The sequence below is a fragment of the Coffea arabica genome, chromosome 6c (assembly GCF_036785885.1).
Source record: "Coffea arabica cultivar ET-39 chromosome 6c, Coffea Arabica ET-39 HiFi, whole genome shotgun sequence".
Taxonomy (NCBI): domain Eukaryota; kingdom Viridiplantae; phylum Streptophyta; class Magnoliopsida; order Gentianales; family Rubiaceae; genus Coffea; species Coffea arabica.
The window spans coordinates 2,794,130-2,810,745 of record NC_092320.1 but is presented as its reverse complement, the minus strand read 5'-3'; the positions used below and the strand labels follow the sequence as shown (position 1 = coordinate 2,810,745).

The window sequence follows — 16,616 nt, the reverse complement described above, 5'->3', positions numbered from 1 at the left end:
TAACATGTAAATTTGAGAGCAAAATCGTCTTGGTTACAAGGACCAGCTGACAGCACCCGAGGGAGAAATCTATGTCTTATTGCCTTACTTTATCATCACTCGAAAATTCAGCATGACCAACTGTGAAGGAAAGCAGACAAGATGATGACCATCTCAACTGCAAAATAATTAACCCCATGAACTTTCCAAATTTATATGTATTTTTTTTTAACCCTCTTTTCCTGTTCTGAATCTCCAAGGTAATCTTACACTAACTCAAATCATGGCTCCTTATAAATAACCCTCCAGAGCACCTATCTCTAACACACATGCGCACTTCAATTCGGAGGAGCTGAGCGGCTCAAAATCCATCTTCACTCCTGTACCCCTCCAGTTCCATCTGTTAAATGAGAGGAAGAATGGCATTCCACCATTTTTCTCCGCCGCATTACTTAGCAATCCTATTCTTTGTTTGCTGTGTCGTATCTCTGTTGCCTAAGCCTGCACTGTGCGCGACGAGGCACTACACGTTCAATGTACGTCTTATGTAACGAAATTTAGCTGAAAGAACCTTCTAGCTTCACTGATTCTGAGTTGTGCAATGTACGTCAAACCATAATTTTCTTGAATTTTGCTGGGGCTAATTATGTTTTCGTTCATGCATGGTACGTAGATTGTACAGCACAATGTGACCAGATTGTGCCACACCAAGAGCATTGTAAGCGTGAACGGGCAATTTCCAGGCCCTCGCCTGGTAGCAAGAGAAGGTGATCAACTCATCATCAAGGTGGTTAACCATGTAGCAAACAACATAACCATTCACTGGTATGGCAAAAGAACACCAACAAATTATTCATTTAAACTACGTGTTAGCTAGTACGTTGATTAAACGTGCAGTAGTCATTTGAAAAGGGGAAATGCAACGTAACCAAAGCATGTATGGTTTTTGTTGATTGATGTACAAGAAGGCATGGAGTCCGGCAACTCAGGACCGGTTGGGCTGATGGACCAGCATATGTAACCCAATGCCCGATTCAAACTGGCCACACATACACCTACAACTTCACACTGACGGGGCACAGAGGCACTCTCTTCTGGCATGCCCACATTTCTTGGCTCAGGTCCACCGTGTACGGACCGCTTATCATCTTCCCCAGGCGCAATGAATCTTACCCCTTTGAAAAGCCATACAAGGAAGTTCCCATTATGTTTGGTAATCAGCCACAGGCGCAATATAAACAACTAGTGTATAATTTGCTCATGCATGCAATTTGGTTGTTAATTTCTCGGGAGTTTCTACTCTGATGCAAGACTTGACATGTTCTTTCTTGGTTCTCAGGAGAATGGTGGAATGCAGACCCGGAAGCCGTAATCAGCCAGGCTCTTCAGACAGGGGGTGCCCCGAATGTTTCCGACGCCTACACCATCAATGGGCTTCCAGGACCACTCTATAATTGTTCCCATAAAGGTATGATTTCTTTATGTTTATGATGACATTCCTGCTTGCCAGCGTGATTGTCTTTTAAGGCGTTCTTAAAGGATATAGGGACAGCTTCTTCCGAGATATTCATCTTTATATAATTCTTTTGTTAAATGACCGATTGTGGCCTCCTAACATAATTACGAGAACCAACTGTACCACATTACACCTTTTTATTATTGTACTACTGGTCTTCAAATAAAAAACTGGTGGTGTCCGCCTCTGAACGATCATAGCCTCTCATGGCCATGGGTATGGTAAGTGGTACAAGGGGTACCGGAATGCAGCTTTCATAATTGAAGCGCCATCCATGCGCAGCGCCGTTGTTGTGGCCGCCAAAGCTCCCAAATCAACCAATTTGGAGGTCGCAACTTAGTTTGAAAAAGACTAGACCAAGTAAGCATTTGTTTGCTAGCAAGACTGCAAAAAGGTTCAAGGGTTTCGATTCCCCCTTCTCTGGATATCACTTTTACACAACTAACGCTACTTGGCTTAAAACACTCCGACAAAGGTCATTATATATATATATATATAAAATAAAAAAAAAATTACTTGTGGGCAATTTTTGTCGCTAACATTTATGACAAGAAGATGCCACCGCAATAACCCACGGTCCATGAAAGGACAGGTACACTTCTTCTGTTCTTCATGTTTCACCGCTATTTCTTTAGCCTTTAGACTTTGATTTTTTTTTTTTTTTAATTTGAATGTATGTATGTGTAATAGTGTGGCCCTGTCGATTTTTTTTTTCCTTTTTTGATAAAAAGCAAACATTGAATGTGAGTTGTTTCGGTAGAAGATTACTTTAAAAAAAATTGGAATAACACTCCTAACACTATCTAATATATGTAAAATCAAAAAAAAAAAATGTCTGTAAAGATAAAAAAAATTGATTAGGAAAATGTATTTATAATATATTGCAAAAATTTTTGAATCATACTCCAACTCTAAAATGCATTTCATTTCTGGAGGTAATAATATATACACTGACAACGAATATACTTTCAGATTGAATACAAGACATGTTTAAAAAATTTAAATTAGTTATCATACATGTAATTATACACTATCATTGTATTGAAAAATTAATCCTTCATTTGTAACCCCCCTTATATTTAGTACAGCCATTGTACACCTGCAAGCACAATGACAACTGGATTGAGACAAAATCGAAGCTGAAGAACTTAGTTAAACCAAATCAAGTTTGAAAGCTTCCTTATGCCTGAATCAATACGGAAGACCGCCCTTCAAAATCTCATACGAGTCTAAAGAATCTTACTACTTGATGTTCAATCAATACCTTTCAACGTTATACTGGGGAGATTTTGCATTTTGCCTTCTCCCATACCTGTTTGCTTCCTTAAAAGACATGTGACTTGTTTGAAATTAAAATCCATTTCGGGCATGTTTGCTTTCCAGATACATTCAAGTTGAAGGTGCAACCAGGCAAGACGTACATGCTACGCCTGATAAATGCAGCAATGAATGACGAACTATATTTTAGTATAGCCAACCATTCGGTCACTGTTGTTGAAGCCGATGCTTTATACGTCAAACCGTTCAAGACTGATGTAGTTGTTATAACCCCAGGCCAGACCACCAATGTGCTTCTGAAAACCAAGCCAACCTCTCCAACTGCCACCTTCATCATGGCTGCCGCACCCTACTTTACAGGGCAAGGCACCATTGACAATTCCACTGTTGCCGGGATCCTTGAATACCAACACGACGCTTCCATTGCAAACAAAACAGTCGTAAACCCAACCCTGCCTGCAGTGAATGCCACCAGTTTTGTTGCAAACTTCACCAGGAAATTCCGTAGCTTAGCCACAGCCAAATTTCCAGCAAACGTTCCACAAACCGTTCAAAAGCGCTTTTACTTCACCATAGGACTTGGAACAAGTCCTTGCCCTGCTAACACAACTTGCCAAGGACCAAATGGCACAAAATTTGCAGCTTCAGTTAACAATATTTCTTTTCCTCTCCCATCAACAGCTCTCCTGCAATCCTACTTTTTTGGTAAATCAAATGGTGTTTTCACCACTGATTTCCCAACTCAACCCACAAATCCATACAACTATACTGGAACACCGCCTAATAACACAATAGTTACCAATGCAACCCGGACTGTCGTGTTACAGTTTAATACAAGTGTCGAGGTAGTGTTGCAAGACACTAGCATTCTGGGGGCAGAGAGCCATCCTCTTCACCTGCATGGTTTCAACTTCTTCGTCGTTGGGGAAGGGTTTGGAAACTACGATCCAAACAAGGACCCTGCCAACTTCAACCTGGTGGATCCAGTGGAAAGGAATACAGTGGGGATTCCATCAGGTGGCTGGCTCGCCATTCGGTTCTTTGCAGACAATCCAGGTACCTAGCATGAAAAACAAGATGCAACTCTTACCAGAAATTTATTCAACATCAGACCAGATCAATGGATTTTCAAGTACTAAACAAAACACATTGACATGCGGTTATACTGATCTTTCTCTGTTGAGCTAATTAACTTGTCCTGATTGTTTACCTTGTCAAACAGGAGTATGGCTTATGCACTGCCACTTTGACGTGCACACAAGTTGGGGTTTGCGAATGGCATGGATTGTACTCAATGGGTTCCTCCCTAATGAAAAATTACCACCACCTCCTTCAGATCTTCCATCATGCTGATTGGGTCCCATTAATTTACAATTTTCCTTGAGTGTTTTTGTTGTACTTTCTGCCCCATAAATTTGCTTCATTTGTTCAATTATGAGACAATGCCTTTCAACTGCATGTTATTTTTGTTAGCCAGTTACGAAAGCTGTGCAATAAACCAAGTCATACGATACATTAGGGTTTGGAATCATTCCATGTCATTTGTCAAGCTCCCTACTGCAAGGATCCGTTTTCATGCTGTAAATTAATTTGTGCTTCTGAAACAAGTATTGCTGAAGTCTGAAGCACGTCTCTACCAGGGGTGAACTGAGAACATTTCTATGTCATTTCATGTCTTCATCTTAAGGTTCTATTTCATTGGAGATGAACCATCTTCTCATGCAAAAAAGTTTGGAACTCTTATTAGTATTGTAGTTGAAGCTGTTCCAGAAATTCAACGGTTTATGAAATTCTGCATTAGAGCGACAATACTAACACTGATTTAAAGCTATGAGGCTGACTAAAAAATATTGTCAATGAATCAAAAGTTACCCTACTGCCAAATACTAAATGAACTTCTTATTGGATTACCTCATTGTTTTGTCAATCTCTGCAAGAAAGGAATTGCAAGTAAAAAAGTATTGAAATATTCTCATCTGTTCAAAGAACATCAACACCATTAATTAGCATGGGGGCCCGTGAAAAATAAAACATACGAGTCTGTTGGAAGACAATAAGTGTGATTGGCTTATCATGAAAAAAGATGCAAAAAGAAAAGGAAGAAAAAGATATAGAAAGTACCTGGCTCAGAAGAATATTCATCTCCGAAAAAGCTAAAATTGATAGTGAGAAAAACACAATTTTTTTAAGCAATATCTGCAATTCACAGCACATGCACCAGTAAGTAACTAAAAACTTGCAATTCCACCATAAGTTGTCAACCCCAAATTTGTCTCCTCTGCATAAATTCAAATTCAACTAAGAAAAGGCCACTTGAATCTAAGAAAATCAATAAAGCATCAAATGAAGCACCGTGTCAAAAACCAATCAAGTACAAGACTGGTCCAAAAAGCATGATAAATGACAAGAATTTGAAATTTATTCACAAGATTTAAGGAGGACAGAAAAACAAAAAGAGAACAGGCCAAAATGTTAAGCACATATAAAAGCCCTGCAGTCAAAAAAGTTTTCTGAAGAATTGAAGTGGAAAACTTTGTATGAAAAGATTTTTGTTTCATGCTATCATTCTGGCATAGCAAAACTACAAATACTCGAAACAAAGGATGACATGATCAACCAATCTAAGAAAAAGCTGAAATGCAAAAAAAAATGGACAAAAGAAAGGATTAAAATGAGAAGCTTCATTCGTCTGGTTAGTAAATACATACAAACATCAATTATTAAATAATGTACATAAACTGCTCATGTTCAAAAGAACTGGATCACAGCATAAGCATGGAAAAGTACTGCTCGAACTCTTTATCAATGGTTAATTTCTTGGCGCCTTGCTGAGTATCTGCATTCAGATAATGTAAAAAATTTCACGTTAAGTGCATGCTGGTCTGTAATAAAGAAATGATATAGGCAGAAAGGAACAAAATAAGACAGTTCAAGTTACATGATCACCAAAGACCTAGCATTCAAATAATGTTGACAAAATAAAACATGAGAAGAATGGTCTTTCGGCTTAACGTGGTTACCTTGGTTTAGAGTCCATCTTTCAGAAGAAAGAACATAATTATTTGGAGTCGCTCCATTAGAATAAAGCATTTCTTCAAGTTCCTTGTCTGTGTATCCTTCAAAACTAGCTCTGCATTCTAGACAGCTGCAATTGCTGTGACTTCCAAATTCCAGGAGGTGCTCCTCATAATTCAGGGATGACTTCAGGCCTATATCATGATAGAGAAAATCATGCTTTTTGCCAGCAGATGGTGATTCCAGAATATGGGAACTTGATTTCATTATGAAACTGCTCTTGGAAGAATTTTGGGCATGCTTAGAACAATTGCCTCCGCAGGTAACAGAAGAATTTATAGGCTTGTCAGATGAATATTCTTTGAAATATCCATGACCAGCTCCTACTTCAGTTTCATTAGACACAGAAATGCTCGAGTCAGCATCGGCAGCAATACTGTTACTATCTTTGGCAGACTCTTGTTCTGACTCCTCAGCAGTTGACATTCCATTTAACTCCCCTTTATCTATTACATCTGAGTCACCATTAGCAGGAAAAGTATACTCTGAAGCAAAGCCTCGACTTAGCCATTTAAGCTTTGGTGGAGGTGTGCCTAATTCTTCTGCTTGCAATTTCCGTTTCCTATCCATGAAAAGAATGCTGGTTTGAAACAACTCCTCAATCGGAACACTGGGAGAGTGAAAATTGTGAGGAAAACTGGATATGGAAGCTTGTAACCAGGGTTAAAAAAAAAAGGAGTCAATCTCTTCCCATTTAGATTTTGTAATGCTATTTGGTCAGCTCATGCAAGCATGAGAAGAGGAGCAATGTGATTTGGACAGCTCTGTTATCAAATTGTAGCTAGGTGAACTAGAATGATCGAGGAAGATCAAAATTCAATAGTAACATCATAAGCATGGCAAGTCTCCTTGTAGGGTAAGTCAGCATTAGTTTGAATTATATGCTTGAGAACTAAGATAAATAAAGCATTGCATTTATAGCACCTCCTAGAGACCTTAAATGAATTAGCTATACCACCTCAAAAGATGGGGGAAGAAAAGCAAAAAAGAGGTTACACCTACGCATCATCATACTACAGACCTCAAGACCACTCAAATATGTAAGGCCACTTATCAATGCTACATAACAATCTTCAGCAACCAACCTGTGATTGAACCTTCTTCTTCATCTTCTTGATTTACATATTAAAAAAAATTGCATCTGTTACCCCACCGGTTGGTTTTCAAGGAACAGCATGAATTTAAAATGGTTGCACAAGCTATTTTAAGGTCTAATATATTGGTCCTTTCTTCCGCTCAAGATTATGCAGCCAAATTCAAAAATTCACCTGTCAATGCCTATCGTAAATTCAAATGCAACATTGTTCATCATTCTTCTAGATCAATCTAGAAAATTTTCAACCCATTTCCATTTAAGATAATGCAACAAGACCAGTAAAATTCTGAATTTATCATTAAACAAGTATGGAAACTCAGGAAATATCTTATAAAAGGAATCGTATTCGTTTTTGACAGACAGTAAACTTCCCCAACATTTAAGAAAAGCCTCGAAATCTCATTCCAAAGACGCGGAGGTTGCGGACATGTTTAAAGCACAATGTTGGGGTAAAGGAGCAATTTCAATAGGAAAGCTGATACGGAAAATGGCACTGATATGAATTCACGTTGATATGCTTTAAGATGAGTTGAAGTTGACGATTTCCATATAACGTGAGAATAGTGAAGGTTTAATTAATTGAAGTTGATGATTTCCATTCTGGTGCCATATGGTAAGACACATATCGGCTAGTATAAGTTATTTGTCACCAAAATGGAAATCATCAACGCCAATTAATTGGTAAATATCCGGCCGTCGGGATTAAACCTTCACTCTTCCTTTCACTCACAGCATTCACATCATTAAACAATTGATCGATTAACTTCAGTCCAACAAAAATTCATATCTCCAAACCCCAGACCCAACCCAGCAGAAGCATGATAAATTCTCGATCCCAACAACAAATTTTCAACGAATCCGACCAAGAAACAGTTCACCAAGACACAGCTCAACTTGCAAGATTTAGGACTACAATTAAATAGCTCCCTCAACTTTGTGCTTATAGTGCTGAACAAGCTCAAGGCTTTTATCCAAAGGAGCTTCCTTTGTACATGCTTGCACCAAGATATGTTCGGGGGAAGAGAAAGAGAGGAATCACAAAGCACTGATTAAACAAAGGCAATAAGCACAGTAGGAAAGAAAAGGGTACAACAATTAAAGAAACCACAAATGGAAATCAAACCTGTTGGTTTCCGTTGTGCAGATGACATTCTCCTCCATTAGAACTCCGAAATCGGAGTTAAAAAGAAACAAAGCGAAATTTATGACAGTGCATAAAGGAAAGTGAAGAGTTCAATGATAGTGATGAATCCGTGAACAGCACCACTGCAAGAGTTAGATAATTTCTGTTCGGGCCATCTGACATGGACATCCAATCATGCATCAGATTACATTATTGTTTTATAGTAATAATAATAATAATTATTATTATTATTATTTTAATGCTGTGTATCCATTGGCCACCAGTCAGATTCATGTAGAGATTCATAGGCAAAACACAAGTACGGGACCATGTCTGTGGGCCTGCCTTGCCCCTATTGCCAGAGCAGATTTACCTCCTGCCAGAGCAACTTCTTTTTAAAAGGCAAAACAACCCCTAGCGCCCGAAAAAAATCACAACATACATAAAGCAAAGCAAAAATGGTGTTAAAAAGATTAGATAAATCTTCCATCGTCTGTTGGCAAATGTGTTTTCTTGAAGAAACTCCGCCCAAAACTACCGCTGAGCCACAAAAGTTGGATCAATATTACTAATCTACAACTAATTCATGAACACTAATAAATAGTTAGACTAGATTCAAAACTATCAAAAAGAAAAAAAAAACCCTTCAATATCTCTAATTTCTAATATTTTAATTTTGAACTTTATTTATTTCACCAGTAGATTATAATATAGATGAATCGGTCCATCTAAGCAAAAATTTGTAGAATGGTTGGCAGAGTTTTCATGCTATACTGGCTGGGGGAGAGAAAGGTCAAATTACAAGTAGTGTCACGCAAATGCATTCACTCCCATGAAGTCCCATCCGACTTTTTGTAGAAAAAAGAAAAGAAACAATTATCCATCCAAAAAAAAAAAAAAAAAAATTATCCATCCAACTGCTCACTCTGCCTAGCGTTACCGTTAGTTCCCTCGCCATCCCTTCACTCCGTCCGCGCGGATGCGATAGTGAATTAATTAATAGTTGTTTGACAATGGTTATTTAAAGGAACAAGAAATTATTACCTCCTTTCTTTTTCCTTCTCTTAATTAACCTTTTTGAATTTTAATTTTGGGATAATATCAGAAACCTACACTGAGTTTCCCCTGTGGTTTTAAAAATATCAATTACCTCCCTTACTTTTGTTATTTGTGTAACAAAATTTTTAAAAACCCTAAAGCAACATTTCACTTGTTAAATAAAAATATTCCTGAACTGCTTTATTCATTTCAAGAAAACCATCACCTTAAAAACAATGTCTTATAGTATTACAACATCACAATGCTGTACCACAAAAGAATATAAATTTGAAAAATAAAAAAGATATTTAAAAAGAAACACACTTGTATCAATTTAATTCTATATGCTCAAAATTGATTTCTTATGAATTTATTTTTTTTTTCAACATCTTCTCAACCCTTACTCAAACCATTAAATTATGCCAATTATTATAAAAATCAACTCAAATTAAGCAAATAAATCATACCCCACTTTATCACAGTTACAAAAAGTAAAAGATAAATAAAATTTAATTTATTGTAATTTACAAATAAAATATTACATAATCATCCAAAAAGTATGAGTGGAAAAGAATGATGGAGAAAAGAAAAAGGAAGAAAGTGACTCTCATTTTTTTTAAAATTTTTTAGCTCCATTTATTTGATATGTTGTAAATTATGTGTTAAGTCTTTTTACAATTACTAGATCATATGGCATCAGTATCGGTTTATACACCCGGCTTAAGATATTATGAATTTTTGAATCAAAAGGCCAAGGAATCCGATTTTGCCATTAACGCAGCATAGAATGACACAGCACCCCATCCTGGCATAGTGCATTCATCAGTGATCAATCACATTTCAGATGCTCATCAAACAAAGGAAAATGGAAGCCCCATATCAACCTCTCCCATTTCACAGCCGGGACCTAAATTTTGCTACAAATTCAATCAAAACATCAATTATGGTTCATACACTTCCTGAGAGTCACAACATTACAACATCTTTAAGTTACAATTTTTGGCCTATCTCTTCTACTTGAAGTTGCTGTGAGTTAGCCTGGAACTCTGTCATTTGTACATGATTGTATGAGGACTGTACTTTTGGAAAAAAAGGGTCATAAGAAGAAGGAGGGTCCTATTTTACATCTGACTGCTTCAGAAATCAGTCAACTTTGACTACTTCCGCAACAACGTGGAGTTTGAGGAGCTACACAAGACAAACTCTTTTTTAATGGTTGTATTCCCAAAAAGAAAGCTCGCGGACACCAGAATTTGATTATCATCAACGAATGATATAGGACCTGCTGCCTTTCCTCCAATACTACCAGCAGCACAAAATCATTGAAACTCCAAGCTCTACATACGCCTAAAATGATGTCCCTGCTAACTTATCAACTCCCGTGCGGAAACGAAGGCCAGAACCAATCTGCTCTGAGGTGGGACATACCCAGCAAAAGATATTTGGACCTAAAACCTGCAAGTCAAGTAAATCACGTATAAATGCCTAGAAAGCTAAGACCATATCTCGGAGAGCATGTTGTACCATGATATCTACAGTATTAGTTAGTAAACTTCTATGCACAAAAAGCCTGATCTGATCAGCCAAATGAATTGCCTACTCTAGGCTCTCTTATTTGCTACTAAGAACAAGAGTAGAGAGAAACGACTCACTGATATCATATTCTCATAAGCACCAAGATCATATGGATGTGAATACAGATAACCTCCTTTTTCAGCAAGCCACATAGCTCTCACACCTTCATGGTACTGTACGGTAAAAGAGGTAGGAAGTGGTCATCAGACTTGATCAGGTGCCAGATAGATGAAAAAAATTACGATCACCACCATTTGCAAACCTCTATTGTGGTCTTGTTTTGCAGAATAAGATAAACATGCCAAAACATAAAGATGGTCAGCGCAAGAGTCAATGGCACCAGCAGGAGCCCTGAAATGACCTGAAGGCTAAACTGTTCAAGTTGAATGCAAGGATATGCAAAATTATAACTTGTTGAAATATAGATACAGGAAGAAGTTACATATGCAGCTCTAAAAAAGCCTTCATTTTGCTCATCATCTGTCATAGAATCAACAGTTAGGCTACCGCAAAGCAAAACCTGAAATAATAAAGAGCAAATAAAGAGATTCAGAAGACTTGGTGAAGAAAAAAGGAGGAGAGGGTAAGAAAAACAAAATCCGCATTCAAATTAAGGCACGTTCGACCACAGGCCACAATAATTAAATGTCGACTAATAGGTAAATAAAATGAAACACGTGCACAGAAAAGAAAAATAAGAATCTTTTACTGAACTGAAAGAGATATATTGACATACCAGGGAGTATATGCATGAAACAACGGCGTAAACGATGAAGATGAAAAAAGTCTTATAGTTCGCATGGCCGACACAATTATTCAACCACACGCAATGGTGATCCTTAAATTCAAGAGGTAGCACTTTAAGGCAATATCCAGGACATTCAAGAAAAGGCATAAAGAGTAAATAGACCAGGCATACCATTCGCAACACACATCGGTTACATACACGGCAATGATGTGCACGTGGAGGTTTATGGAGGGCACACTTCTGGCAGTATCTCAAATCCCCACCCTGGCAGAAGAGTTAGTGGAAATCGTCAGGTTGATGAAATTCAAGTCAAGCTTGTAACTTTATGCTCCAAGTCCAACTTATTGATTAGTAATAAACTCATTGCATGTTAGGCTTATATCTTAGTTCATATTATGGTTGTGTTGACATTTTCCTCAATCCTAATTTCATACCTGCCAGTGGATATAATACCAAAACGAGCTGCAATAAATAACAGAAAACAGGATTCATATGATCTATCGTACTTCAATGTCAAAAGAGAAAGTCCCAATGGTGATACTGGAGTATGCGAAAGAGAGAAAGCCATGCGACATCAATACGTACCTCCTCCACAACCTTGTAAGCATTATGAAATTAGCAAACAAGAGGTGCTGTATGGTGAGATCACAACCTCACCACAGATAACCCAAGGTTAGAAAAGCAGAAATCAAGCATACTTGGAGTCAATAATGAATAACAGAAACCAAAAAAGTGAACTGACCACAACAGCCAGATGAAAAACGACACTATGGCCACCAGATAATCAATAATTTCAGTTTAGCATTTATGTAATTCAAAGTAGCTCAAACGAACATAACATTCCCAAAAGTCCGGACTTTCTCAAACAAAACAGATGCTGAGGACCCAGGATCTAGAGGTTCTGGGTCAAATCCCCCTTCCCCTATCCTGCTCCCTAAATTCCAACCCTCGCCTGCTAGGGGAAGAAAAAGGAAAAAAAAAAAAAGAAGAAGAAGAAGAAGAAGAAGAAACAGAACATAAAATTCCTCTATTTACACGGCTGTGCTGCTGCCAGTCCACAAACAATGATCAGCTCAATAGTCCAAAACCAATCCTTGCAAGGAAGCCCTTAACAACCAAACCTAGTTCGTACCCCACAAACCTCAATGCTGATCCAATATGGAAAAACCCCAACAGTTTGAGAAAATATCACATTAGTAATATCCGATAATTTTTTCAACATTTATAACACAGAAAAGAAGATTTAGATTAAGAAAAACAAAAGCACAGACACTGGCATAGACTACAAGAAAATGCCAGGCAACAAAGCAACAAAATTAGAGATTATTTTAATTTACGGCCATATTGCTGCAAATTTTAACTGACATTCAATTAAAGGAAAAAAAAGGGAAACCGAATTATCACATCAATCATCAAAGACATAGTCTTTTTTTTTCCAAGTTAATTTTACCTAAATCTTTGCACTGGAATATAAACAATAAAAAAACTGAGATATTACACAAACATATACTACTGGGTATGTAGAGGAAAGTTTGGTGACCTTGCGCTTGATCTCATGCATAGGGGTATCGGCGTCCTCAACGTCCGGTACATAGGAGGCGGGAATCCGACCTGGGTCGGTGAAGATCGCTAGAGCATACGTGTAGACACACATGAGGGCTAAGCAGGTGAAAACGGCCGCGTTTAATAATCCGGGAGAAGACCGGAGTCCGAACCACTGATCTATGAAGATGAAGACCGTGGAGAAGTAAATGTAAACAATGGCAGCTACTATGACGCAGACGTGAAATGAGAACCTGCAGCCGCGCTTCATTCTCTCCCCTCCTCAGCTGTTGCTCAACTTTGGAAAGGTGGATTAAGGAGGATGGACTGCTCGAGACACCGGCGTAATGAGACTTACGACGGTGTCTCCGGTACCGGTGCGTACCAGCTGGGTTTTATTTCTTGAATTGAAATGTACGTTTACCGCATTTTGTTAGCCTTTGCATTAAGTCATTAACCACTAATTCGAATAGGAAAGGGTAAATGGTTAAGCGGTGGGCCGGTTGGGACTTGGGGTGATCTAGATGTCGCGGTGGGCTGGGGTGGGGCCGGTGGAGAACGGAAATTGGGTCTGGAATTTTCGTATTGCCCCTCGCTCTAATTGGCCCTTGCATTCGTAGGAAGCATCAACTATTCTTTTGCCGACAAGTTGAAAAAAAAAAAATTGAGGACTCCAAAAGGGCTCTGACACCGACGACTCAAGTTTTAATTTTTAAAAAATAAATCTAAAATTGGTAAATATTACTCCGTAGTAGGAACATATACCGGTCGAATCGAATTTAAGTAGTGCTATATTCGAATTTAACTCAAACATTGTTGACACCTTACTTGACTCGAACTCAAGTTCCAGAATAGATGATTGAACTCAATTCATTGAAATGGTAAAAAAACTCAAACTCAATTTGATAGGGCTCGGGTGAAGATCAAAGCATATTGTGTTTAAGTACTTGATGCTGTTTTCAAGCAAAAAAGTTTGATCATATTCCATTTTTGAATCTTCAAGTTCAAAACCTGGAGAATGAAATTGAACTATATCTACTTCAAATTCTATTGCCTTTTTGTCATTAAAGAATTTTATTAACTATACAAACCAACTTGTAAATTAGTTGAAAGCATAAACCCTTAGTGGTAATTTCGTATTTTAAAATATATAGGGATAAAAAATCTCCCCTGAGATTTCTTTTAATATCATCTGGCACCTCTAAGATTTTGAAAATATCACTTACCTCCCTTACTTTTGTTATTTATGTGAAATCTTAAACTACCATTTCATTTGTTAAATATTTCTAAACCACTTTATTCACTTCAAGAACATTATCATCTAAAAAATAATCTCTTGTAGTACCACCACATCATAATGCTATATCCCATAAAAATATAAATTTAAAAAATAAAAAGATATTTGAAAAGAAATACACTTGCACCAATTTAATTCTATATGCTCAAAATCAATTTCTTATAAACCTTATATTTATTTTCAACATCTTCTCAACTCTTACCCAAACCATTCAATTGTATCAACCATTATAAAAATTAACTCAAAATAAGCAAATAAATCATACCCCACTTTATCACAATCACAAAAAATAAAAGATAAACAAAATTCAATATATTATAATTTACAAATAAAATATTGCATCGTCATAAAAAAAAGAGTAAGAAAAATGATGGAAACAAGGAAATAGAAGAAAGTGATTTTCGTTTATTTTTATTTTTATTTTTATTTTTGAACTCTATTTATTTGATATGTGAATTATGTGTCAAGTGAAGATTAATATAATTGGATATACAGACTCAACTAAACTAAGAGAGTATTTTGACATAATTTTTAAATTTTTTTCACTGCAGATAAATTTTAAATTCTTACCTACAGTCAAGGAGGGATTTAAACCCCTCCCTAATTGCCACTGAGCCATTGGCCCAGGGGTAAATAGTTCGTCGAGGTCGAGTAGCATATATTTGGGCTCGAAACTCAACTTGCTTTCCAACAAAATAGCGAAGTTCCGACTTACACTCAGTCAACCCGCGTTCGCGTTGAGTGGCTGCCTGAACTGCTAACGAGTAGGTTCGCAGTCAGCCCTACTTCCGTAGTTAATTGATACGTCCTGCATGTTGACAATTACTCTGGCAACATCCATTAAATCTACAAAAAGAAAAAGTGAAAGCAAACAGAAGAGGACATGATAAGTATTGACACTTTATAAGATAGGAAAATATTTAAAACGTTACATTTAATTAAATAAAATTTTTCATCCTTCATTTTTAAAATAATAACTTTAAATTTTTTAAAAAATTAACTCGATAAAATTAGGTTCCAATTTAGATTTTCAATCACTTTTTTTTAATCTTAAATCCATCACGTGAACCATGCATATTCTTTTTTTTTTTTTTTGAGCAAAAAAGTTTGATCCTATTTCTAATAAAACAAATGACCCAATTAATATTCATTTTTTGTTCTAAAAAAGGTAGGATCCAGCCTAAACAATATTTATTTTTCTTATAAAAAGTGAAATCTGATCCAATCCATAATCATTTTTGTCACTAAAAAAGTGGTATCCAGTTTTTTTTTATACATAAAAAATGATTGCATATAAGGTATGTGGTAATTATAGGTGAAAAAGTGGTCAGAAATTTAAGTTAAAATCAACTTTTATCAATTTGAATTTGTGAGAGATGTAAAATTAATATTTTAAAAGTATTGAACGAAAAAATTCATTTAATGAAATATAAGAGATGTTTTGAACGATTTTTCCTCATGAGATTAGGTTCTTGCTTGGGCTTTAACCTTTTTATTTCTCAACAAATTATCGGTAGTAAAAAAATATTTACTGTAGCACCCTGTTGTCTTCCACTTGATTTCGTTCTTGCCTTTTTTCTCGTCCTCCCTTTAAATCCTTTGAAAGGCTTCTGTTTGCATGATAGCGCTATACTTTCTCTGGTTCCTTATCTATCTCTCTCTCTCTCTCTCTCTCACTCTAATTTAGAAGGAATCTTATCTATTTTTTCAATTTTTGACTCTCTGATATTTTGCCTTTTCCATTTCACGTTTTTCCATTAGTTTACTTGATGTAGATGATTTTGGGTTAGCTTATATATTTTCAAATTGAAATATAGAGAAATTGGACAAAATACACTGAGCCCCTGTGAATTATTGGTTGTATGACGTTGCCCCCATGAAAATTAATTTTCTTTTTCCAACTTGTTTTTTTTTTTGAAAATTCTTTTTCCAACTTGTTAAATGCATTACGTACCTATCTTTACAGCATAACTTTCCCATTTCACACTCTCCTTATCTTGTTGTCGTGTTTTGTCCGAAATACCGAGAGGAGAGGGCGGTACGATCACTCCACATCTAATAAGGAATCACCTATTGAATCTTGCACGGTAAAAATAATTAAAATCCCCCCTTTCTTCTTGTTCTATTCTTCTTTTGTCGAGCAAATATTGGTAATTAGAGCAGCCTCAAAGTCAGATTTTAACTAAGAATCTCACATTTCGATCTGACAGTCAAACTTTAACTAAAAACAGAATAACCATTTCCCATCTTGAAGCCAAATGACAAGGGAAAAAAGGCAATAAAAAAAAAAAAAACTTCTTTTCTCTTTTGATTTGCTTTTGAGCAAGTCATTACAGCATTAGACTTCGG

General features: G+C 36.6%; 3 protein-coding genes across 14 annotated transcripts; 1 reads left to right on the top strand and 2 right to left on the bottom strand.

Moving 5' to 3' along the window:
• The first annotated feature begins 294 nt into the window (after nt 1-294).
• On the top strand, nt 295-4,563 carry LOC113692353 (laccase-17-like). Its single transcript, XM_072051979.1, has 6 exons — nt 295-515; nt 653-804; nt 948-1,192; nt 1,319-1,447; nt 2,879-3,829; nt 3,996-4,563. The coding sequence occupies exons 1-6, from the start codon at nt 387-389 to the stop codon at nt 4,124-4,126; spliced, it is 1,737 nt and encodes a 578-aa protein (XP_071908080.1). The 5' UTR covers nt 295-386; the 3' UTR covers nt 4,127-4,563.
• LOC113692352 (uncharacterized) lies at nt 2,447-8,243 on the bottom strand. Of its 6 annotated transcripts, XM_072051983.1 has the most exons (6): nt 8,068-8,243; nt 5,794-6,458; nt 4,895-5,609; nt 4,685-4,749; nt 3,984-4,486; nt 2,447-3,833 (listed from the first exon to the last, which is right to left on the bottom strand). In XM_072051983.1, exons 1-3 carry the CDS (start codon nt 8,103-8,105, stop codon nt 5,536-5,538), a joined length of 777 nt encoding a protein of 258 aa, XP_071908084.1. In that variant the 5' UTR covers nt 8,106-8,243; the 3' UTR covers nt 2,447-3,833; nt 3,984-4,486; nt 4,685-4,749; nt 4,895-5,535. The 6 variants fall into 6 exon arrangements, with proteins under 6 accessions (XP_071908084.1, XP_071908083.1, XP_071908082.1 ...); XM_072051982.1 differs by having other exon boundaries at nt 4,685-5,609; XM_072051981.1 differs by having other exon boundaries at nt 3,984-4,749.
• Nucleotides 8,244-10,029: 1,786 nt separating this feature from the next.
• Nucleotides 10,030-13,565, bottom strand: LOC113693781 (probable protein S-acyltransferase 16). 7 transcript variants are annotated; one of them, XM_072051978.1, is made up of 8 exons: nt 12,014-13,112; nt 11,863-11,890; nt 11,600-11,692; nt 11,417-11,518; nt 11,123-11,200; nt 10,943-11,041; nt 10,758-10,853; nt 10,030-10,560 (listed from the first exon to the last, which is right to left on the bottom strand). In XM_072051978.1, the coding sequence occupies exons 1-8, from the start codon at nt 12,034-12,036 to the stop codon at nt 10,453-10,455; spliced, it is 627 nt and encodes a 208-aa protein (XP_071908079.1). In that variant the 5' UTR covers nt 12,037-13,112; the 3' UTR covers nt 10,030-10,452. The 7 variants fall into 7 exon arrangements, with proteins under 7 accessions (XP_071908079.1, XP_027068267.1, XP_027068270.1 ...); XM_027212466.2 differs by lacking the exon at nt 11,863-11,890 and having other exon boundaries at nt 12,969-13,560; XM_027212469.2 differs by having other exon boundaries at nt 11,417-11,692.
• Nucleotides 13,566-16,616: the final 3,051 nt, after the last annotated feature.

Excerpts from the sequence above, each read along its gene's own strand:
- LOC113692353 (XM_072051979.1), top strand. The coding sequence starts at position 387 with ATGAGAGGAAGAATGGCATTCCACCATTTTTCTCCGCCGCATTACTTA. Across the intron at positions 516-652 it reads CGAGGCACTACACGTTCAAT|ATTGTACAGCACAATGTGAC; the intron begins GTACGTCTTATG and ends CATGGTACGTAG. Across the intron at positions 1,193-1,318 it reads GGAAGTTCCCATTATGTTTG|GAGAATGGTGGAATGCAGAC; the intron begins GTAATCAGCCAC and ends CTTGGTTCTCAG.
- LOC113692352 (XM_072051980.1), bottom strand. The coding sequence starts at position 8,105 with ATGGAGGAGAATGTCATCTGCACAACGGAAACCAACAG. Across the intron at positions 6,459-8,067 it reads TGCACAACGGAAACCAACAG|TGTTCCGATTGAGGAGTTGT; the intron begins GTTTGATTTCCA and ends TCACTCTCCCAG. Across the intron at positions 5,610-5,793 it reads AAGATGGACTCTAAACCAAG|ATACTCAGCAAGGCGCCAAG; the intron begins GTAACCACGTTA and ends ATCTGAATGCAG.
- LOC113693781 (XM_027212465.2), bottom strand. The coding sequence starts at position 13,241 with ATGAAGCGCGGCTGCAGGTTCTCATTTCACGTCTGCGTCATAGTAGCT. Across the intron at positions 11,201-11,416 it reads TTTCATGCATATACTCCCTG|GTTTTGCTTTGCGGTAGCCT; the intron begins GTATGTCAATAT and ends TTATTATTTCAG. Across the intron at positions 10,561-10,757 it reads CTTATGAGAATATGATATCA|GTTTTAGGTCCAAATATCTT; the intron begins GTGAGTCGTTTC and ends CTTGACTTGCAG.